Source organism: Fistularia commersonii, chromosome 21 (genome assembly GCF_037954325.1).
Source record: "Fistularia commersonii isolate RoL2024-O1a breed Wild chromosome 21, RoL_Fcom_v1.0, whole genome shotgun sequence".
Lineage (NCBI taxonomy): Eukaryota > Metazoa > Chordata > Actinopteri > Syngnathiformes > Fistulariidae > Fistularia > Fistularia commersonii.
The window spans coordinates 2,276,232-2,300,000 of record NC_141304.1 but is presented as its reverse complement, the minus strand read 5'-3'; the positions used below and the strand labels follow the sequence as shown (position 1 = coordinate 2,300,000).

Sequence of the window (23,769 nt, the reverse complement as noted above, 5' to 3'; positions counted from 1 at the left end):
CAAGGTGTTAGCATCTGCTTTGTGCTTCTACGTTCTCCTGGTCCTCCTTCCATGTTCTCCTGGTCTTCCTGCCCCAAGGTTCTCCGTCTCCCTCCTCTTGAGGAACAGCGGGTTCATCGAAGACATCTAAATCGTCTTTGGGTGTGAACCATCTATGTATGACCTGTGATTGACAGGTGACTCTATGATTGACAGGTGACCCAGTGATTGACAGGTGACTCTATGATTGACAGGTGACTCTATGATTGACAGGTGACTGTGATTGACAGGTGACTATGATTGACAGGTAACTGTGATTGACAGGTGACTCTGTGATTGACAGGTGACCCAGTGATTGACAGGTGACTCTATGATTGACAGGTGACCCAGTGATTGACAGGTGACCCAGTGATTGACAGGTGACTATGATTGACAGGTGACCCAGTGATTGACAGGTACACAGTTATTTATAGGAGAATCTACGATTGACAGATGATTCATGATTGACAGCCCAGGTTAAAATGCCTTTTTCGTGTTCTGCTCCTTGGAGAAGCTTCTGAGCCACCATCTCCTCCAACACCTCGGTCCACCACCATCTCCTCCCAAAGACTGGACTGAAAAACACAAGTGTTAGGTGGACGACTAATACCCTAATCCTCGTCTTCCAAAAAGTGTGCTGAGATAACTCCTGGGTGGGGGGGCAGATACTCGGCGTGTGTCAGTGTTTGTTTGTATTCCATCAAGCTAAGCGGGACCATTAGCTGAGTGTGTGTGTGTGCGCACGTGACCGGACTAAGTGCACAGATGAGGTTAAATGGGGGGCTATTAGGGTTTTTTTTTTTAACGCTCCAGAAGACTGAGTGGGGGGGGGGGGGGGGAGTGACATCATCGTGCAAAACCTTCTTTTTTTTTTTTATTGTTATTATCACAATCACAGAGCTTCACATCGCTCAAGAGTACATTTTTTTTTTTTTTAAAGCGCAGTCTCTGGGATTTGTAGTCCGCTCGGAAACAGGGATTTGTAGTCCTCCGGAGCAAAGAGGTTCAGATGTACGCCATGATGTCGTTGCAGATGATCGGCTGCCGGCTGCCCGACTTTGTGAGCGCGGCGAAGTGGTAGAAGTCGGCGTCCAGCCGGTGGAGCGCCGTGTGGGAACGGTGGAAGAAGGGGGGGTCCGGCGTGGAAGGGCCCACGGGGCAGGATAGCCTCTTGGGGGCGCCGCCGCGGCGGTCGGCTCGTCCGCCGCCGGGCCTCATCCGCACCTCCATGCTCCTGGACAGCCCCGCTAGCTTGCGGCGCACGTTGAGGAGGAAACCTCCTCGCTGGTGGGGGTCGGCGGCGGCGGCGGCGGCGGCGGCGGGGGGCGACTCGGGGCAGTCGGGCAAGTCCATCCAGTTCTGCACCAGGTCGGCGAAGCTGTTGTCCCCGAGCACCAGCGGCTGGCGGTTGCGCCCCCGGCTCAGGAGGGAGTTGGTCCAGTCCTCGGGGTCGCGGAGCTCGAAGGAGGTCCAGGTCTCCAGGCAGGCGTCCGAGGTGGATTTGGGCCGGTTGGTGCGCAGGCAGGCGGAGGAGGACACCCGCACGTTCCTGCTGCGCCGCAGCGCCGCGCCCTCGTCCTGCCACGACGCCTCCGAGTAGCCCGAGTCGCATTCCAGGCTCTTGCGGCTGCACGGCGAGCCCAGGCGCAGCCTGACGTTCACGCCGTCGCCGCCATCTTCCTCCTCCAGGGGCGTCGCCAGGCAGCAGGCCGAGTCGTAGGTGCTGGCGGTGCTCGCGTCGGACGCCCTGAGCCGGGCGCGCTGCTCCCGCTGCAGGGCTCGCTGTTGCAGGGAGGGTCGTGGCGGCGGCGCGGCGGCGAGGGGTCGGCGGGGGGCGGGGCACGCCCGCTGCAGCTGCCGCAGGTCCTGCAGGGAACGCATCACGTGGTGGACCTGCTCCCGCAGACGGTCGCCCGGCTCCCTCAGGCACAGCTGTGGACACAAAACCGGGTCGGTCCATTTCGGTCACGTCTACGTCACCCTCCCCCCCCCCCGGCGGAATGGTTCGCTCCGGCGGCCATGTTTGCTTGGGTCTCGCCCAGGTGACCGGACACCATCACCCCCGACACGTGTTGTTACTTATCGAGAGGGGGGTGATGATTTCTTACGTCAACAATTTATCCGGAGGCTCCGGAGGACAAAGTGAAAACAGCTGCAGCCAATCAGAGAGGAGCTTGGGAGGGGGGTTTGCCAAAAGATCCTCGAATCTGATTGGCCGGCGAGGGGAAAACTAGAAATAGAGGGGAGGAGAAGACTGGAAGATGGAGGAGGACCTCATCCTGGGCTGCAAGATCCTCCAACTTCCTCCTGAGCAGCAACTTCATCTGTTTTTTTGTTTTTTTTTTTCTTTTTTAGGAATTTCACTCTGCCGTCCCGGGACCTCCACGTAACCTCGCGAGAAGTTGCAGGAACTTGAAAAAGTAGAGAAGAAGAAGAAGAAGAAGAAGAAAAAGAAAGAGGAGGAGAGAGTTTGAGAGTTAAAGGATTGTTAACAGGAAGCGCGATCGTTAAAGCGACGGGGGATTCAAACCCTGGACACGCAGGACGTGGAAATAAAAATAAAAAACAAACTCACCATGTCCGTCCGATCCTGCAGAAATCCTTTCAAAATTAAGTTAAAAAAAAGAAGCGGGGGATTAAATTTTTTTTAAAACAAAAATAAATAAAATAAAACACCGGAAGCGCGCACACTCGTCCTCACCGTGCACACCGGAAACGCGGTCCCGCTGATGTGCGGACGCGCCGGCGACTGGAGGTCCCGCCGGCCGCATCCGCGTCTTCCTTCACCCCCCCTCCCTCACCCGTGGGGGGCGGGCAGCCAATCAGAACCGCCGCCATCCGAATCAGCCAATCAGAGCGCAGGGTGACGCCCCCTCTCCCCCTCCCCCTCCTGACACATCTGCACCCACTTCGATACACACCGGAAGTTCATTTTTTTAATTTAATTTTTTTTTTCTTAAGAAAAGTTCCTGATCTTTTATAGAACTTCCGATGATCAAAGATTAATATGAAGAAACTCCATCCCTCATCTTAACTGTTTTCACAAAATAAAGTAAAAAATGTAAATAAATAAATGAATAGGAAATTGTATAAACGTAAAAAAAGGGGGGGGGATTAAGAAATACAAATAAAAACTATATTGTACAAGTCAAGGCTATAAAGTGTTGCACTTAAGACCTTAAAACACTTTATAGCCTTGACTTTGACACTTTTTAGTTTTATTTGTATTTCTTATCCCCCCCTTTCTTTTTACTGTTTACACAATTTCCTACTCTTATTTATTATTGTTACGTTCAACTTGAAACTCTGGCACAACAATTTCCATCGGGATAAATAAAGTTGTTCTTTTCCTTATTCTTATTCTTATAAATACATCCGACGGTGAAATTCTTCCCGATAATCTGGGATTATCCTTGGAGAGACAAACCTGAGCTCACCATGTCTGGGGGAAAAAAAAAACTGGATTGATAAGAAAAACACCTCCAACTGTTGAGGAGGCTTCTGCGACGGTTGGGATTATAAATCGGTCGTTGACATTCCATCGCTAATCCCCTGAATTTGTGTCTTTTTACGCTTCTCCCCCTCCCCGCCATCAACCACACCTCCGCCTCGCTTCACCTTTCAGTCACGCCATTCAGCAGAGGAAAACAAATGCTAATCCAGAGGCTACCTTGGAAATCTGGGATTGACGGCCAGATTATATTAGCATACAGGAGGCTGGCGACAGGCCTGCAGGGGGGGGTGGGGGGGTCGGGGGGAACGATATTCTCCTCATCCTCCATTCATTTAACTCATTTATTCATTCATTCTTAAACTTATTTTTGTGTGGAGAAACAGCAAAGGCCTTCAGGAGCAGAAGTGGGACTGCAGCGCCCCCTAGTGGACAGATCACATGTGGAGAAGATAGATAGATAGATAGATAGATAGATAGATAGATAGATAGATAGATAGATAGATAGATAGATAGATAGATAGATAAATAGATAGATAGAAAATCCATTCTGTCATTTTTTTTTTAAAAACTAGGGGAAGTGAACTTGATGGTCACTGTGGGCCTGGAAGAGATGGTTGGAGATGAATGACGGAGGTTGTAGATGACTGAAGATGGATTGGAGATGGTTGGAGATGATTGAAGGTGGGTTGAGATGGTTGTAGGTGATTGAAGATGGGTTGTAGATGGTTATAGATGGGTTGGAGATTGTTGAAGATGGGTTGTAGGTGGTTGGAGATGAGTTGAGATGGTTATAGGTGATTGAAGATCGGTTGCAGATGGTTGGAGATGGGTTTAGATGGGTTGGAGACGATTGAAGGTGGGTTGTAGATGGTTGTAGGTGATTGAAGATGGATTGTAGAGTGTTATGGACGGGTTGGAGATGGATTTGAGATGATTGAAGAAGGGTTGAGATAGTTGAAGATGGTTGAAGAAGGGTTGGAGATGGTTGAAGATGGTTGTGTTGGAGCTCCTGTTCTGAGGAGCCACAGACCACCAAAGTCTGAACCTGCTTTCTGACCGACAGGAGCTGGAGAACTTTCTGGAGCTGGGCTCTGCTGCCCCCTGGAGGAGAGACACCGGTGAACTCCACGTCTGGAGGAGATGCCTTCAACCCGAGGTGTGGAGCATCATCAGCCCACTGGGTGGAGCTCCAACCTCCTTCTTGAAGAAGCTCCCCGGTGCATCCAGATGACGTTCAGATGGGGTCACCTGTCAATCACTGACTGATTTCTGGACTTAAGGTGGAGAACATGAGGAGAACCTAAGCAGGAGATCATGGAGATCCACCACAGATCATCTTCAGACCTGAGAAGAATGAGGAGGGAGAACCAACTCTGCTTTATTTAAATGAAACCACAGCTGAAACAGTGGAGGAGAAACCATGGTGATGAAGAGAAGGATGAGAAGAAGGAGGAAGGAGGAAGAGCGGTAAACTCTAATTTATTCAAATGAAACCGGAGCTGAAGGAGAGGAAGATGATCCGCGATGACAAGAACCTGGAATAAAAAGAAGAAGAAACTTCATTTCACGGAGCGTCCGTGAAGAAGAGGAGGAGGAGGAGGAGTGATCTCCACTTTATTCAAACTTTGGAGTGCGAATACAAAATAAAAGGAAAACAGGGAAACACAAACCCTTTATTTTCCCGTCTCATCCATAATCACTATATATTCATCACCAGGAGGGGGCGGGGTTTAGTGGAAGGGGCGGGGCTTAGTTAAAGGGGCGGGGTTAAGTGTGCAGGGTAAAGGGTAACTGCGGGACGGGGCTGTAAACGGAAATCAAGGCACGAATACTGCGACAGACGTGGCGGAAGTGCTGCGAAGGGACGGCGGCGGCGGCGGCGGCGAATCGGGAAGTCTTTATTTCGAAGGGGCGGATGGGGAAAAAAAAAATGGCTGCCTGTTTTCCCTTTTTTTCCGAAGCAGTCCGAGCCCGCCGGGCGCCATCTTGGATCGGTTAGCGGTGGGATTATTTCTACATGTAAAAACCAAAGCATCTATATATATTCATTTTTATATATATACATATATATATATTCACATATATATATATATATATATATATATATATATATATATATATATGTTAAAAAATAAAAAATACGGTCGCAGACGAGGCGGTTGTCGTCGTCGTCGTCATGGTGCTCCTCAGTCTCTAAGGTGTCTTTTGTGTTTTTCCAAGAAGAAGAAGAAGAAGAAGCGGGTCGAAGCGGGAGTCGTGGTCGGCCAGTGCAGTCTCGGTGTGTGTGTGTGTGTGTGTGTGTGTGTGTGTGCATAATCCCCCCGTCAATGTGGCCGTCAGGTCTGTTCAAGTAATCTAAACAAAAAAAAACACACACACACACACCCATCAGATATTTCTACTGGACGTCAATGAGGACGTGCGTAAGCCCCGCCCCCTTCTGCTTTAAGCCCCGCCCCCTCGCACCTCATCCACGGGCGCTCAGAAGAGGCCGCAGTCCTTCAGGTTGGTCTTGATGATGACGTCGGTGACGGCGTCGAACACGAACTGCACGTTCTTGGTGTCGGTGGCGCAGGTGAAGTGGGTGTAGATCTCCTTGGTGTCCTTCTTGTTCAGGTCCTCGAATTTGGTCTGGATGTAGGCCTGCGCCTCCTCATACTTGTTGGGGCCTGCGGGGCGGCGGCGGCGGGGGAGGGTTACTAGGAGGACACGTCTAATCCTTGGTCATAACAGGGTAATAACACAGTAATAACATGGTAATAACACAGTAATAACATGGTAATAACACAGTGATAACATGGTAATGACACAGTAATACGTCGTAATAACGTCATAATGCAGGCTTCAATTTTGAGGCTTCCCATGATCGTCCCGGTAACCACGGCGACGGCGTACCGGTATACTCCGGGAAGCAGATAGTCAGGGGGCTGTGGGCGATCTTCTCCTCGAACAGGTCCTTCTTGTTGAGGAAGAGGATGATGGAGGTCTCGGTGAACCACTTGTTGTTGCAGATGGAGTCGAACAGCTTCATGCTCTCGTGCATGCGGTTCTGGGAGGGAGGTGGAGGTCAGTGGGCGGGGCTTAGAGACGACGCGCGAACGGCGGCGTGCGGGGGCGCTCACCATCTCCTCATCCTCCGCCAGCACCAGGTCGTAGGCGCTCATGGCCACACAGAAGATGATGGCCGTGACGCCCTCGAAGCAGTGGATCCACTTCTTCCTCTCCGAGCGCTGGCCGCCGACATCGAACATCCTGCGAAGACACACACGGGGTGAGTGTGTGAGAACCTGGAGAACCTGGAGAACATGGAGTCCCTTACTTGAAGTGCAGGTCTTTGAAGGTGAAGTGCGTCTCCACGATGCCGGTGGTCTTCACCCGGGTCCGCAGAACGTCCTGCTGCGTGGGGATGTAGTCCTGCTTGGCTATCCTGTCCAGGTCGTTGAGATAGCTGTGGCACACACACACACACACACACACACACACACAAAACCGTTATTACACATTAATAACATGTTATTACACGTTAATAACATGTTGTTACAGTTTAATGGAGATTCAAAGTGTGTGTGTTTCCACCCTAAAACCATTACAGATGTGCTGTGAGGATGTCAGGACCATGGTCACACACACACGCAAACACACACACACACACACACACACACACACATATACAGTGCCTGAGTCAGGGTGGATTTTTAATCTAGCAAAGCTGGAAAATCTATCATAAGTGATCAATGAGTGCACACGTAATCCTGCAGACAGAAGGTGTGTGTGTGTGTGTGTGTGTGTGTGTGTGTGTGTGTGTGGCAGGGTTTAACCTGGGCGAGTCACCTGTCAATCACAGTGACAGCCAACTATTCACCCTGTCAATCAAACCTGCAGAGAATTAACAATGCTGGCAGTTTTTGGACGGAGAACCCCGGAGAACTCGGAGGACGTTCTTACTTCACGTGATTTGTGCACGTTCCACGCGGAGATCAAGCGATGCTACGATTAGCGTAGCGACAACACATCTGGACAACGCAGGGTCTCCGGCGAACCCGATGCGATAGCATCATTACCATGAAGCTCCGCGGTGCATTCAAGGACCCGCGTGGAACAAATACCGGCGTCGTCATCGGCGACGGAGCGGAAAGGTCGCTGTCGACCTCGAACGCGGCACTCACTAGGCCGCCGAGTCGTTGAGCTGGTACTCCCGAGCCCGGGTGAAGCAGCTCTGCACGCCGCCGTCGGCCCACAGCCGCCGGATGACGTTGGACAGCTCCTCGGGCAGCGCGCCCTGCTCCTCCGCCGCCGCCGCCAGGGCGAACAGCTGGCGGGCGTCGTCCTAGAAACGCGAGGATCGGTTGGGGAGGGGGGTTAGCGGTGTAACTCTGTGATCGACAGGCCTTCTGCGACATCCATCGTTTGAATGTTTTTAAACCTACCTTTTCTGCAGTTAGCATTAGCATTAGCTCTGCATAATAATAACAACTATTATATATATATAAGATAACATGGATTCATTCAAATTGTAAAGATCATACAAGAGGAGTAGATACATGTGCGCATGCACGTGCACACACGCACACACACACACACACACACACACACACACACACACACACCTCGCGTTGTATGCTAGCTCTCAGGAGCCGGGGCAGTTTTTGAGTTCAATGAAAAAAAAAAAAAAAAAAAAAAAGAAAAGAAAATTGAAATAGAATAAGAAATGAAAAATAAAAATAATTTAAATAAAGTAAATGGAGAGAAAATGAGATAAAAATGCAAATAAAAAAAAAATTGAAAAAAAATGAAATCAGATAAGAGTAAATTAAAATAAAATATATTGAAATAACATTAGATAAACTCAAATAAGATTTCAATAAAATACAATTCATTATAAAATAAAAATAATTCAAATAAAATATATGGAAACACAATAAGACAAAAATGCAAATAAAAAACAAATTGAAAAAATAATGAAATCAGATAGAAGTAAATTAAAATAAAACCTATTGAAATAACAATAGATCAACTCAAATAAGATTTGAATATAATATAATTCATTATAAAATAAAATTACAATCGAAAAATAAATAGGAATAAAATAAAATTGAAATGAAGTAAAAAAATATCTAAATTAAATACAATTAGATAAAATAAAATAAGATTTAAATGAATTAAAATGCAATTAAAGGAAAATGAAATAAAAACAATGATACAAGGAAGTATGTATATCCAATCACAAGTGCAACAAACGACCCTGAACTGTAAGAATTCTCCCCAGTGAATTGTTGGAAAAACAAACACCAAAAACAGCATCCTCTCCTGACACTCCACAGCAAAGATGGCGGGAGGAGCAACGGCGGCGGCGGCGAACACCTGCGGACTCACCCCTCTGATCTCCTCCTCATAGTTGATGTTCAGGTTGCCCATGGCCTTGATGATGGCCATGATGGACTGGATGGTGTTGCTATAGACGACGGCCCTGTACTGCTTGCACTCGTCTTCTGAGTAGCCGTCCTCGTGGATGATCCTGGATCACAACCCAAATCCAAAAAAGCGCTAAATGAGAACTCATGAAAAGGCAAATGAGTCCATTGTGAGGTGTGTGTGTGTGGTGGGGAGTGTGTGTGTGTGCGTGAATGGCCCCTCTGTTTCCCCCTGGCCAAACAAAGACAAACCCATTAAGGACTCAGGGCGCTCGCCGCCACCCCAGAATGTAACCATCTATGTGGTTATGACGTGTTATTACACAGTAATAAACACTCTGGACGTCAGGATCCGCCGAGGTCATGTGACCTCACACACACACACACACACACAAATGATAAGCGGCCACTCACTTCATCTGCTTGACAATGGTGCTCTTCCCCGACTCGCCGGCACCTGCGTGGACACACACGGGAATGGGTTAAAAACAAGCGTGGAGGCGGTCGCCCCCGGCAACGACCCGCATTCAGGCTCCGCCCCCAACCCCTGCTGCCCCGTCTTCACTTTGGAGTCAATTATTCCCCAGAGGTTGTTGTAAAATGGTATTAAAATGCACTCTGTACCTGTGTGTATGTGTGTATGTGTGTGTGAGTGTGTGTGTGTGTGTGTGAAAGAAGTGAACCCATCAGATGTCAATCATTCTCGGATTGAGTGCGGGGGAGGTTAAACAGGAAGTGCACGTCACAAAACAACCGTCGTGTTTATTCACCGCGGGAAGCGGCGGCTCACGACAGCAAAATCAAGCTTCTGTGTGATAATAAAGACGCAATAACACAGTAATAACACAATAACAACAGTAATAACACAGTAATAACACAATAACAACAGTAATAACACAGTAATAATTTCCGGGGCGGAGTCAGATAAGTGCAATATTTCACTCTTCCTTACTTGGACAACACACACACACACACTCAGATGTGTGTGTGTGTGTGTGTCTTCTTGCTGGTGTTCAACTACGGCGCCGCGGCCTCGGAGAATCAGCACATTCCTTCCTCTGTCTGTAAACTGCATCTTCATCATCATCATCATCATCTTCATCATCTCCGTTCAGACTGACTCAGCCTCGCAGGAATTGGGAACTTCAGCTTCCTCTTCTGACCTTCAGGCCTGGACCGTACCATCTGGTGCTGATCGGGGGGGGGGGGGGGGGGGGGGCGATCTCGTTCCAGATTTCTACCAGCGTATTTGACCATTTTATGACTCGGAATTATTATCATTAGCTTTATCTCATAAAATGTAAAAATAATATATCTAGTTTTACAATTTCAATACACAGACGGCGCCCCCTAGTGGTCAGAATCAACATTCTGGGACGGGTGGTGTTTTGGTTTTTTTTTTTTTTTTTTTGAAGGGCGGCCCAACCCTAACAAGAGGAAGTAATGCAGATTCAAGAATGTGTGTGTGTGTGTGTGTGTGGGTTAAAATCGCTGAGTTGGCACCTCACAAACCCAACTTCTCGCCGAGCGGAGACTTATTTGTGAAAAGATTTCTCTGCTTGTTCCACTGACCTGCTCCACCCGTGCATCAACTGCCAGTGTGTGTGTGTGTGTGTGTGTGTGTGTGTGTGCGTGTGTGTGTGTGTGTGTGTGCACGCTTTAAAATCTTCACACAACAGACACACACACACGTACAAGTGCCACTTCCTATTCTCTGATCCAATCAAGGAGGAAATGGCGGCAGCTTGCATGAACATGCACCCGGCTGTGAACTCTCACACACACACACACACACACACACACACACACACATATATACATGCAGTTTGAGAGACACAGTGACAGAAGACTCAGATGGCTTCCTCGCCGGAGGCAAAGAGCGAGTCTGGACAGCAGGCTGCCGCCGCCACCGGCGCCGTTTTGGGGGGGGGGGGGGGGGGGGCTGTCCCCCCCTAATGTTCTCGCCGAGCTGGATTGGCCAATCAGCTGCAGGAACCGGTTCTTGGGCGAGAACAAAAAGACCGGCACGACAAGCTGTGACATGTTCTCCTGCTGAATATTACGCCGGTGCTAGCGGCGGCGGCGGCGGCCATGGTGGTTCCTCCATCGGTCATGGCGGCCCCATGTGATGGCGGCGCAGGGCGCAGAAAACCGGATTCTACCGGTTCTCCCCGGGTTCTCCCTCCCATTGGCCGACCACTGTAGGTCCATTGAAGGCCCCTTGACCCCGCCCAATCGGTGCTCCCCTGTCTGTGATAGGCCGGTTTCCATGAGCATCAACGTCAACGACACAAACAAGTCCCGCCCCCAAGGAGTCCTGAGTTCTACGCAGTATTTGCACTGAGTAGTATTTCATCTATAAGTATGTAAACAGCAGGATTAAAAGTACCAAACTGCGAGTACCTGGTACCCTGAACTTCTTCAGTACCTGGTACCTGCTGCTTCTTTTGTACCAGGTACTTAGCACTTGTTTAGTATCTGGTAACTGCTACTTCTTTTGTGCCTGCTACCCTAAACGTCTTCAGTGCCTCGTCACCGCTATTTCTTTGGCACCTGTGACATGCTACTTCTTCAGTACCTGGTACCCCTTCGTTCTAAATACCTGGTATTTGCTACTTCTTTAGTACCAAGTACCCTATACTAGCATCATGTCTGGCAGTCTGTCCTTTTTCAGTACATAGTAACTGCTACACTTTACCTTTTTCGCAGCTGGTACCCTGTACTTCTTTCGTGACTGATACCTGCTAATTCTTAATACCTGGTACCTCTTTAGAACGTAGTAACTTGAAGTACCTAGTACCTGATATCCCCTACTTCTTTAGTATGTGGTACTTTGCACTTCTTCATCACGTGGTAACCATGATTTCTTTGGTACCTGGTACCCTGTACTTCTCCACTGTCTGATACGGTGTAACTTCTTATTAGCTTGTAACCTGGTACTTCTGTAGTAACTGTACTTCTCCTAGCATGTCTCAATACCTGGTACCTAATCTTTCCTTAGTATCTGGTACCCACAACTTCTTACGACATAATACCTGCTACTTCTTTAGTACTTGGTACCCCTATTTCTTGAGCATCTGATACCTTGTACTTCTTCAGTACATGGTAACTACTACTATTACTATTACTACTACTACTACTACTAATACTATTTCTTAGGTGCCTGGTACCCTGTACATTTTTGGTACCAGGTACCCTGTACTTCTCCAGTGTCTGATGCCATGTCTTAATGCCTTGTAACCTGGTACTTCTGCAGTAATTGGTACGTACTCCTTCTTTAGTATTTGGTACCCGATAATTATTGCTATCTAATACCTGCCATTTCTTTAGTACCTAGTACTCTGTACTTCTTTAGAACCTTGTACCTGCTACTGCTTTAGTACCTGGTACTCTGTCCTTTAGATCCTGGTACCTGCTATTTGTTTAGTACCCGGTACTCTGTAGTTCTTCAGAACCTTGTACCTGCTACTTCTTTAGTACCTGGTACTCTACAGTTCTTTAGAACTAGGTACCTGTCATTTCTTTAATATCTGGTACCTGCAAGTATCTGGTACGTACCCTTGCTTTAGTATTTGGTACCCGATAATTCTTGCTATCTAATACCTGCCATTTCTTTAGTACCTAGTACTCTGTACTTCTTTAGCACCTGGTACCGACTACTCCTTGGCATATGGTATGGTGTACTTCGGGCCAATACAAAACCGCGCTGTCAAAGGCCTGCCAGCCCCTGATTGGCCGGAGAACGTCACGACTGAGCACCAAGAATCGAACCTGCCATTGTTTTATATAAGAGGACATTGAAGGCATCACATCCGAAAGCGACCCATCTCACCATCAAGTGCGAGCGGGCGCAGCCATCAGCCCCGCCAGATGGAGGCCATCCATTATTAATGCCCTTCTCCGAACAGAGGAGCGGCGAGCAGAAGGGTCCGCCGCCGCTGCCGCCGCCGCCGCCGCTGCTACAACCTAGCAACATCTTGAGTAGCCCTCTGAGGCCGTGGCACGAATTTGATGCGAAATTAAAAAAAAAAAAAAAAGGCGCCGAGCAGCTTCGAGAAGGACGGACGGCGTGGAACACGGCGGCCATCTTGTGAGGACAGATCTGACAACCCCCTGCGGCTTTGAGCCATCTGCGACCCACTGGAGGAAACACATATCCTGCTGGCGGCGGCGGCGGCGCCGTTGGCGGAATGTGAGTCTGCGACGCCGCTCCCGTCCACGCCACTGCTGACTCGGGTGGCGTGGTGCGTTCAGGGTCCGCTCTGTCATTCGGTAATGTGGCAAAGTCGGTCATATCTCACACACACACACACACACCTGCACATTAATTCATAAGCTACAGCGTAGCAACATCAGAGCCGTGGTCGCACGGGAACTTATCGGCCGGAGTAATCCTGCGCAACGTGCAGAATTCCCACGCGTGCATGGCCGCGGAAGTGTGTGTGTGTGTGTGTGTGTGTGGATAATTGAGAAACGGGCGTGGATAACGGCTGATGTTCTGCAGCCAGAACCGTGCGCATTCCTGAAAGCAGAGTGTGTGCGTATGTGTGTGTGTGTGTGTGTGTGTGTGTGGAGAGGGTTCTGCTACATCATTGGTGACTGGGAAAGTATTGTTGTTGCATTATATATGTAGCCATTACTGACCCCCCGCCCCCCCCAGTACTGATACACACTCGTGTTGTGGAGGTGAAGGGGGATGAATAATGGATGAGTGTGTCAAGCGCGGGGAAGGAGCTGCTGGAGGAGGAATGTTGAAGGAGCCCAGCTCATATTCACAGGGTTCTAAAGGGTTCCGTGCGGCAAGAAGGTTCCCGGTTCCCCCGGGTTCTCCCAGGTTCTAACAGGTCCTACAGATTCCGGCAAGAAGCCTCTGACCCGACTCCGTGTCAGAGAAAGGGTTAATAGATGGATGTGATTGACAGCTGACCCTTTGATTGACAGCTGACCCTTTGATTGACAGCTGACTCTATGATTGACAGCTGACCCTTTGATTGACAGCTGGCCATATGATTGACAGCTGACCCTTTGATTGACAGCTGGCCATATGAGTGACAGCTGACCCAATGAGTGACAGCTGACTATGATTGACAGCTGACCCTTCGATTGCCAGCTGATCCTTTGATTGACAGCTGACCCCATGAGTGACAGCTAACTCTATGATTGACAGCTGACCATGTGACTTACAATTAACCCTCTGATTTACAAAAAACCCTTTGATTGACACACAACCATTTGATTGACAGCTGACCCTCTGATTGACAGCTGACCCTCTGATTGACAGCTGACCCTTTGATTGACAGCTGACCCTTTGATTGACAGCTGACCCTATTGCTGTGTTGTCTCTGTTATCACATCTTCAGTCGCACAATTTCGCAAACAGTTGATTGTCGGTGTGCCCTGCCGTGTGATTGGCTGCGAACCAGGCCGGGTTAAGCCCCGCCTCTTACCTGATCTCAGCCCCGATAGGCTCCAGCCCCCCCCACCCCGACACCCTGACACTCAGGAAACATAGTTACCGTAACAATGGTGAGTTTTCAAGATGACGCAGAATATCTCAACTAGAATCCTCACAGACGGGAAAAGAAAGATTTCAAAAAAGCACACACACACACACACACACACACACACACACACACACACACACACACACACTACTCATTTTTCACAAGGAGGAAGAGGAGGACCAGACTTCCGTTGATTGCTCACCAAGTAAAAACAGCATTAGTACGTTGTGTGTGTGTGTGTGTTTGTGTGTGTGTGCAGGAACGGTGCCTCCTGTATTTACGAGTCAGCGCCCCCTCCTCGCCGCGGCGGCGGCGGCGATGATCACTCGCGACTGAAAGGCCATCGATCAAAGAGCAGACGAGGCCGCTTGTGATGACCGGCCTTCTGACGAACGGCGGGGAAAATGAATAAATATACAAATAAATAAACGGCGTCTGCCGTCCGTCGCCTCGGCCTTGAAGTCTGCAGACATGAAAGGCCGGAGGCGACGCCGCGTGCGTCAGAATTCCTGACCGGGCCTAAACGCAACGCTGACACTTTGAATCCTTATTTTCTGATAACGTTGCAAAGGCCACGCGGAACCAGACGGGTTCCTCTTCCGAACCTCCAGCGAGTACACAAAGTACTCCGACAGCGCAGTAAAAGTACTACCAAAATGAAGTACTCCGCGCTAATGGGCGCTTCGGTCGATGGGTCGGTCCGCTCTGCACCCCTCCCTGCGGGAATAATGGACTCTTCCGAAAGTCGCATTCATGGGAGGGGGGCGGGGCTTAAACTGGGCCGGGTCAGCTGTCAATCACAGGGACGGCCAATCATTCACACCGTGCAGGACCTGCTGACCGCTTCCCATGGAGGAACATCTGTTTGGATCACTGTTTTCGGGCCCACGTAAGAACCTACTTCCTGTGTGGTCACGGCGCCGACCGCCATTTTGGAACGTCCAAGGTGCTGCGACTCTGATTGGTCGAGATTTGCTGGCGTGACTCGAGCAGAAGAAGAAGAGGAACAGGAAAAGGGAACATCTTGATGAAGAAAATGTGCGCACGGCGACGCCACAGGAAACTTCCCACCGCCGTGACAAACAGGAAGTGAGACAAGAAGGAAGCTGAATCTGAGATTTCTCCAGCGGCCAATCACGTCACTCACGTGTGTGAATATGAAAGCTCTTTGTGCGCTCACATTAGCATTGAGCTACACAAACCTCGACACCCCCCCGTTCACAAATACAGGATTAACACTCACTTCCTGTTTGGACACGACCGACAGGAAGTGAGCTCAGATGGGGTTTCCATGGAGATGAACGGGTGCGGGGGAGGGGACGATCCTGGCGGCCATCTTTAGAGGACGAATGCTAAGCTACAATGGCGCTAAGAGGAAAAACGGCACCCGGACAAATCACACTACGGTGGATTTCCTGTTAACCCCCGGATCGTCCCTCGAATCCTTGCGGTTTCCATGGAGATGAACAGGTGCAGGGCGGTTCCCAAACTCTACCCGGCGGCCATCTTTAGAGGACGAATGCTAAGCAACAGTACGATGGTGCTAATGGGAAATATGGCGCCGAGATCAAACATACTAGATTTCTGGTTAACCCCCGACCCTCCTCGAACCCTTGCGGTTTCCATGGAGATGAACGGGCGCAGGACGATTCACCAACCCCATGGGAAGGGCGGGGAGGACGAACCCGGCGGCCATTTTTAAAGCGCGATTGCTAAGCGACAGTACGATGCTAGCAGTCAACATGACAAAAGATACGGTCAGTTCACGGCGGTGGATTTCCCGTTAGCGCCCCCGCCCCCTCCTTCTCGCCGGCAAAAGCGCCAAAACAGATCTGTTTGCTTTCAAAACACACTCTGCCCCCGGGTGATAATCGCCATGGAAACCACAGGGCGACGAGGGGGGGGGGGGGGGGGGGCGGACGCACTCAGACCCGCCCGGCGGGGTCGGAGGTCAGCGAGAGCGAAAGCGTCCGGACTGACGACGAATGAATTTGAAAGCGATGTCCATATTCGATGCGTGAAGGATGCCCCGCCCCCGCCTGCCGATCGTCCAATCGCAGCCCTTTCCCCCGAGCCGCCGCCGCCGCCGCCAGCCTTGAGAAGCCGTTGGCATCCAAACGGAAGCGAGCGGATGGCGAGGCGGAGCTCCTCCCGCCTCTCCGGGCCGAGGGAGGAGAGGAGGAACGACATCTGCGTGAGATTCCTGGGAGCCGTGCAGAAATAAACCCCCTTATTTGGTGAGAGAGCGTCTCCGTGGTTACGCCGGCGAGGCGGAGAAGGGCCTTTACCGAGCGACGGACGGAGGAGCGCCGCGGGGCGAACACCCGGGCAGAGCGAGCCCAGCTGCCGACGGCCGGCGGCGTTCTGCTGATCCTGGCGGACGGGGGTTATTTTCTGCTATCGATGAGAACATCACCTTCCAGGGGAAGAAACGTGGATCATCTGCCCGTGGAGATCCGTCACGAGTGCCTGGTTCAAGCCCCGCCCCTTTTTTGCGATGTCATAACAAAAAAAAAAGCGTGGTTGAAGCCCCGCCCCTTTTCCCAATGTCTTTACAAACTGCCCTTTTCAGGCTGCGCCCATTTTCTCAATGTGCAAATGGGCTGAATCAAGCCCCGCCCCTTTTCATGATGTCATTACAGAAAGTGTTGTTGAAGCCCCGCCCCTTTTGCCAAGTGTCTTTAAGTGCCGGGTTCAGGCTCCGCCCCTTTTTCCTGATTTCATTACAAAAAGCGTGGTTCAAGACCCGCCCCTTTTCCTGATGTATTTACAAACTGCCTAGTCCAAGCTCCGCCCCTTTCCCAATGCCTTTACAAATGGCTGTTACAAGCCCCGCCCCTTTTTCATGATGTCATAAAAATTTTGGTTCAAGCGCCGCCCCTTTTCCTGAGGTCTTTGCAAACTGCCGTGTTCAAACTCCGCCCATTTTCTCAATGTCTTTCCAAATGGCCTGATTTCAAGCTCCGCCCCTTTTCCTGATGTAATTACTAGAAGCGTTGTTGTAGCCCCGCCCCTTTTTCCCAATGTTTTTACAAATTGCCTGGTTCAGGCCCCGCCCCTTTTCCTGATGTCTATAAAAACTGCCCCTGTTCAGGCTCCACCCCTTTTCCAATGGCTGGTTCAAGCCCCGCCCCTTTTACCTGTGCTCATCACAAAAAGCGTGGTTGAAACCCCGCCCCCTTTTTCCAATTTCGAAACAAATCGCCTGGTTCAAGCGCCGCCCCTTTTTTAAAACTTTTTTTCAAAGGGCCGCCCCTTTTCCTTGACGTCTTTCGTTTACACGACCAGAATAACGTATAAGCTGTAGCGCGGGGGGAGGGCGGGGGTCGTAATGGATTGTTTATTTTGGCTTAGCGTGCGGCGCCTCGGCGGTCTGACCCCGGCTCGCTTCCTGTGAGGCAGGAAGCGAGCCGGGGTCCCGGCCCTGGCCTTTCCTGTACCCCATCCCCGCCCCCTCCCCCGGCGCCTCCGCTCGCGCACGCACGCACCATTCCACGGGGCTACTACTAGCATGTTAGCGGTGGTTAGCCGCCGCGGCCGCCTGTCAGCCTAAAAGCTGGGAAAATCCACCCATACGTAACTGGATGCAACAAGCAAACTAGCGGCTGGGGAAAGGCGAGCCGACGGCTCCAGACAAACCGAACGAAAACAACACGGGGTTCTGGAACTGGATCTGGAATCTCCAAACTCCGCCTCCAGAAAAAAAAAAAAACAACCTCCGACCATCAGGCTGAGTCAGAGGAAACGCCGCAGGCTGCACGTGTGGCGCCGCCGTAACCCGCCGTCCACCGAGGAAGGAGGGGGAAGGGCATCCCTTCCACCTGGACCAGCTGGAAACTAACACCCCACACCTATTGTCTCAACACCCCGACTCCCCTGCGCTCTCTAACCCCCCACAGATCCACTTCACGGGACAATGTGCGAAAATAAACCGGAGATGGAGTGTGTGTGTGTGTGTGTGGTGGTGGTGGTGGTGGGGGGGGGTCGGCCATTCTGCGTTTTTGAAAAAGAAAGAAGAGGACAGAGCTGAAGAAAAACAGGAAGCAAAGCTGCCGCTGCAGATTTCTGAGGCGAGGCGAAAGGCGTGTGTTAGGTAATAGTTTATAACGGTGTAATAACAGTTAATAAAGGTGTAATAAGGCGTAATAATAACCACGGGCACAGGGCCGTGTCTTATTCACCGACTCGCATTCCTGCGCCCGGGTCCCAGGAGGGGGGCCGTGCCCGCTCGCTCGCCAGGCTCGGACAGAAATAGTTAACAACCCCCCCCGCCGCCGCCGCCCCCTCGCCGGGCCCCACCCTCGCTCTGTTGTGCCCGACTAAAAAAGGGCCTCAGTGTGGGAGCGACTGGACCGGGGCCCCTGCACAAAAACCACATAATTACAAATCACAATAAAGCCCTCAGTGCCGCCTCGCTGCCAGAGGCTCAGCTGCACCCGGCTCCCCCCGAACCCCCCTTTCGCTCGGCTCGCCCCGGCAAAAAGCGTCTCGTTTCTCCTCACGGGAACTCAAAAAATATAATCAATAAGTGGCGACCCCAGCTGAGGGTTTAGGCCCCGCCCCCACCGGCTGACGCCATCGTTTACATGCGCTTGCACGGAATTCGGGATATGGAAACCGCCGCCGCGCGTTTCCTGCCATTAGCCGCGAGCTAGGCTCGCATTAGCGAAAGCTAATGTGTAATAGCCGTCATCCGTCGAGGGGCGCCATGTTTTTTTTCTGCAACCCAAAAATGATGATTATTTTTAAGCTAGCAGAGCCGAGCCAGTCGACACGGGTCAGCCAATCGGGACGCCTCGCCTAGGATCTCTAAATGTAACGTGCGATGTGATTGGTCGCCACTTCCTGCTTCCAATGTTTCTGCTCATCGGGTAAAAAAACCTGACTTGTAGTTGGCGCTGAGCTTCGTAAGTGTCCTGATGTGGTCTCACACACACACACACACACACACACACACACACACGTGCATGGCCTCCTCTAGAAACAAAAGGCTGGAGCCTCCCATCATCCCTTTCCTGGAGGGGGCAGGAAATGACATCATCTTTGTCTGCTGAAACCATCTGCAACTGGAAACTTCTGAGATCCCAGCTGAGTGACTAGATAACACCAGGTAACCTGTGTGTTTGTGTGTGTTAGCGGAGTGTGTGCGTGTGTGTGTGTGTGTGGAATGTGTGTTTTGCAAACTTCGGTTTTGCGGGGGCTTTTTCGGCAGCGTCCAGGTCATGACATCGAAAGCGGTCTAAAAATAAAAGTTAGCTGGCGGACGAAGTTTCCACATGCACGTCTTTGCCAGAAAAACAACGTTACACACACACACACACACACACACACGCGAAAAACACTGAATCTCAGTATTTGTCAGACGCCGGCGACACCTCAGAAACAAACCGGCGTCTCCGCCCTCCTCCAGGAACCTCACGCACCGCCAGCTGTAACCCCGCTTTTAGCTTTTTGCTAACGTGAGCTTAGCTGGCACGCCACCCCCCCCCCCCCCCCCCCCTGAGGTTAGCGCCCGCTACCTAACGGGAGGTGTTGCCATGGCGATCTCCATTCCATTCCAGGATAGCCTGGCGGGGGGAAGTAGAGCGAGTGAGCTCATTTCCTGTAACAGAAAGGAAATGGACGATGGGAGGGGCGCCAGGTGGCGGGGTGGGTGGGGGCAAAAGGTCGCGACCTTTTTTCAAATCACATGGCGGCGGTGGGCGGGGGGGGAGGCTGTTTTTTTAAGCTAAAAGTGGATATTTGTTTTTTAGCCCTGAGGGGAAAAAAAAAAAAAGAGGATTGAACTTCTCGCTGATGAAGAGCCGTCCGGTCATGCAGATAAATCTGCCCCCTCCACACACACACACACACACACACACACACACACACACACATGGCAGAGCGGCTTAGCACCTGAGTGTCTTTGCGGAGCATCGGTTAATGTTTTTCCAATCACGTCGCCGCGCGCTCTGAACCAGAACGTTCACCCTTCAAAATAAAAGCGCTCCTCCCCTGGGCTCCGACGCCGCGTGACATTTCTGCAACAGTTCCTGTCGTCTGCAGGCGCGCACGCCGCGGTATCCACTTCCTCCTTGCAACCCCCTCCTGCTTGCGCTCGTTGCACATCTGCGCACCGACGCCGGCGATCTCACGCGGCCCGATGCGACGGTGGCGACATCTTTTTTTTTTTTTTGCACAACTAGCATGTCGCTAGTCTGCAACAACGCACTGCAGGATATTCTACCCCTTCACGTGCACGATACCCAATACCCCCCCTGCACGACACGATGCAGTAATCTAGCAGATTCCGTTTTTGACTCCAACAAGTCAAAATAGGAAGGTGAATGTTATTCAAGGCTATTACACAGTTATGACACTATTATTACACTGTTAATACACTGTTATAACAGAAGAACAAGTTGTCGTGTGATGATATCATGTGATCAGAATACTGCGGTTGTCTCAAACGTTCAAGGTAAGCGCCCCCCTCCCCATTTCCGAAAAAAGAAAAGCATATTATTGTGAAATAGAACGCTGAGTTCCACGTTGGCGGCGTGCCTGAGTCACCGGGACAGGAAGTAACAGGAAGATGTTATTAGGAAATATCGGGTAACGAAAAAAAAAAAGTCATATGAGTCGATTCAACCGCGTCTGATTGGATGCGTTCATCGTAAACGGCGCCGCTTTTTTCTTCATTCGCCGTCAAGCTATACGTCCAACACATGCTTTTATTTGCACATCGTGTGTGTTTGCAGTAAAATGTCCACTATTGATGCCCCCCCCCCTCCACACACACACACACACACACACACACACACACACACACACAATATCTCTGCACGGCAGTGCCGGCGGTCAAAGCTCCAAGAGCAAATGTGTTTATTTAAAAATCGGCGCTGACGGGTTTCTGTGTATACCCGCATGTGTGTGTGTGTGTGTGTGTGTGTGCACGTGCGCGCTGGCAGGATCCCTCTCCGGGGCGGCCCGCTACCGTTCTCACAGTTCCAGCAGGAGCTTCCGCCGCCAAGACAAACTTTTCATTTACGCTGAGCTGCAAGAAAGGCGTCTCGCCGGAGAGCAGATACAATAACGGGTGTTGGGGGTCAATCAAAGGTCAAAGGTCAGAGCGAGAAGGACGAGCGCTCGACCTGCGATGAAGATCTCCTTCCTGCGTTATGATAAAGGATCATTAATAATAAAAAACTTTCACTATATTCGCACACTTGTACGGAAGATCACGTGAGCGGGTGGACAGTTAGTTGGTTTGTAACCGCGGCTAAATGAACGTTTGCCGTCTAATTTTCTCCTTGTGCTGGAAAAAGGATCTGTAAAAAAATAAAAATAAAAAATAGCGCCACCTCGCTGTCATGGAGGGAGCCATTGGTGAATAGCAATGCTAACTGCTAGCGTCGGCCAAAAGGTTTGGCTTCCAACTTGAGGGAAATCGGCAAATTCGTGAGTGTGTGTGTGTGTGTGTGTTGGGGGGGGCAACAAAGGCACAATCTCTGCTTCTCTTACCCCCCTCCCAACACACACACACACACACACACACACACACACACACACACACACACACACCACCCTTCGTCGCTTTCTCCTCTCTTTCCGCACCTCTGAGCTGAATATCAAGTGAGGGGTTTAAACCGCTAACAGGATACTGGCTGTTCTGTGATTGACGAGTGTGTGTGTGTGTGTGTGTGTGTGTGTGTGTGTGTGTGTGTGTGGAGGGGGGTAAAAAACAACCCCAACGGACTCGGCGTTCCCTATCAAGAGGCCGATTGATCCCCTTCAAAGAGGCCGGGGGGGGGGGGGCGGCTGGAAGACGCTGTGAAGATCTTTGGTGGTCCAGGACCAAGACCAGGACCAGGACCAGGACCAGGACCGGGTCCAGGTCCAGGTCGGAGGCAGACCACCAGAGACCTGAATGTCTCTGCTGCCTTCACTGACAGTGGGAGATCACACTATTTGCCCATTTGTTGTGGGAATGTGTGTGTGATGCATAGACAGGTGCACACACACACACACACACACACACACACACACACACATACACACACACACATGCCTGTTTACATCTGGGGGGGGGGGGCTCAGGTGCTGCTCAGCATTTCTTAAAGAACCATGACGTCCCTCTCTTCTCCACACATTTTCCACCGAGTCTTCCTCAACTCGACCGGAACTCCACGGGTGAACTTCCGGTCCCCCCCACCTTCTCTGCACGCTACATCCGGGGTTACTCACCGAGCAGCAGCAGCTTCACCTCCCTGGCCGCCTTCTCTCCGTCCTCCCTCAGGTTCCTGTCAATCATCTTGGAGTGCTCGGCCGCGGCTTTGTCCTCCTGACTGACCGTGCAGCCCATGGTGCCCAGTGCCCGCTTCAGGACTGCTGGAGGGCGGGTTGGGGCTTCGAGGGGTTCGGGGTGGAAAGTGGGGGTGGGAACCCCGACAAAAAAAAAAAAAAAAAAAAATTTAAAAAAAAAATCCCTTCTTGCTTTTTTTTTTTTTTTTTTTTTTAAAATAATTAAGGGGTCTGCAGAACTTTTTTCCTTTTTTTTTTTTTTTTTTCTTTTTTGGAGGGAGGGGAAGGGGGAGGAAGAGGAGAGGATTCCTTCAGGAACGCATCGGAGGAGGAAAAAGTTGGAAGTGCACGGAAAAAAAAAAAAAAGTATCCAGGTGTTTTGTTGTAAGAAGAGGTCCCGGTTCCGGTTCTGGTTCTTGTTCCGGTCCTCCCGTGTACGCGTTCGTCCTCCGTGCACGGATCGCTCCCGTCTGAAGCCACACCCGGAGCCGCCGCCAACTTACGTCCGACACGCCGCCGTCGAGCCCTAGACTCCGCCGCGGAGGGGGACGGGCCGCGCCGCCCCTCCGGCCGCGGGGCTTCATGGGGGATGGAGTCCCAGGGGCGGGGCTACGCTGACAGACTTCCGGGTTTTTTTTTTTTAAATAAAATGAAATAAAATTGAAATGAAATAATTAAAAATAGATTAAAATGTAATAATACTAATTTACTCCAGCACCGCCCACAACCCTGAGTGCAGGATAAGCGGTAGAAGATGGATGGGAAATTAAAATTAAAATTAAAATTAAAATTAAAATTAAAATTAAAATACAGCTCCAGCATCCCCCACAACCTTGAGTGCAGGATAACCGGCAGAGGATGGATGTAAAATTAAAAAAAAAAAAAAAAAAAAAAGGAAATTAAAATAAAAATAAAAATAATAATTAAGATTAACATTAAGATTAACATTAAGATTAAAAATAATAATAATACTTAACGGCTCCAGCACCCCCCCCCACAACCCTGAGTGCAGGATAAACGGCAGAAGATGGATGGATGGAAATTAAAATTAAAATTAAAATTAAAATTAAAATTAAAATTAAAATTAAAATTAAAATTAAAA

The 23,769-nt window shown here is 50.4% G+C and overlaps 2 protein-coding genes across 2 annotated transcripts; both read right to left on the bottom strand.

Annotated features, from left to right (window-relative positions):
• Positions 1-929: 929 nt before the first annotated feature.
• Positions 930-2,892, bottom strand: LOC147222005 (PAK4-inhibitor inka2-like). The gene is made up of 2 exons (XM_086168517.1): positions 2,594-2,892; positions 930-1,950 (listed from the first exon to the last, which is right to left on the bottom strand). Exons 1-2 carry the CDS (start codon positions 2,594-2,596, stop codon positions 1,024-1,026), a joined length of 930 nt encoding a protein of 309 aa, XP_086024643.1. The 5' UTR covers positions 2,597-2,892; the 3' UTR covers positions 930-1,023.
• Positions 2,893-5,069: 2,177 nt separating this feature from the next.
• Positions 5,070-23,133, bottom strand: LOC147222004 (guanine nucleotide-binding protein G(i) subunit alpha-2). Its single transcript, XM_086168516.1, has 9 exons — positions 22,611-23,133; positions 9,298-9,340; positions 8,846-8,987; positions 7,639-7,799; positions 6,792-6,920; positions 6,595-6,724; positions 6,368-6,521; positions 5,939-6,141; positions 5,070-5,827 (listed from the first exon to the last, which is right to left on the bottom strand). The coding sequence occupies exons 1-8, from the start codon at positions 22,726-22,728 to the stop codon at positions 5,954-5,956; spliced, it is 1,065 nt and encodes a 354-aa protein (XP_086024642.1). The 5' UTR covers positions 22,729-23,133; the 3' UTR covers positions 5,070-5,827; positions 5,939-5,953.
• Between the last annotated feature and the right edge of the window lie 636 nt (positions 23,134-23,769).

What these genes read in the sequence shown, in the direction of transcription:
- LOC147222004 (XM_086168516.1), bottom strand. Translation starts at nt 22,728, where the DNA reads ATGGGCTGCACGGTCAGTCAGGAGGACAAAGCCGCGGCCGAGCACTCC. An exon ending in TGGCGGAGGATGAGGAGATG is followed by an intron (nt 6,522 to 6,594) that starts GTGAGCGCCCCC and finishes CCTCCCTCCCAG; the next exon opens with AACCGCATGCACGAGAGCAT. An exon ending in CTGCTTCCCGGAGTATACCG is followed by an intron (nt 6,142 to 6,367) that starts GTACGCCGTCGC and finishes GCCGCCCCGCAG; the next exon opens with GCCCCAACAAGTATGAGGAG.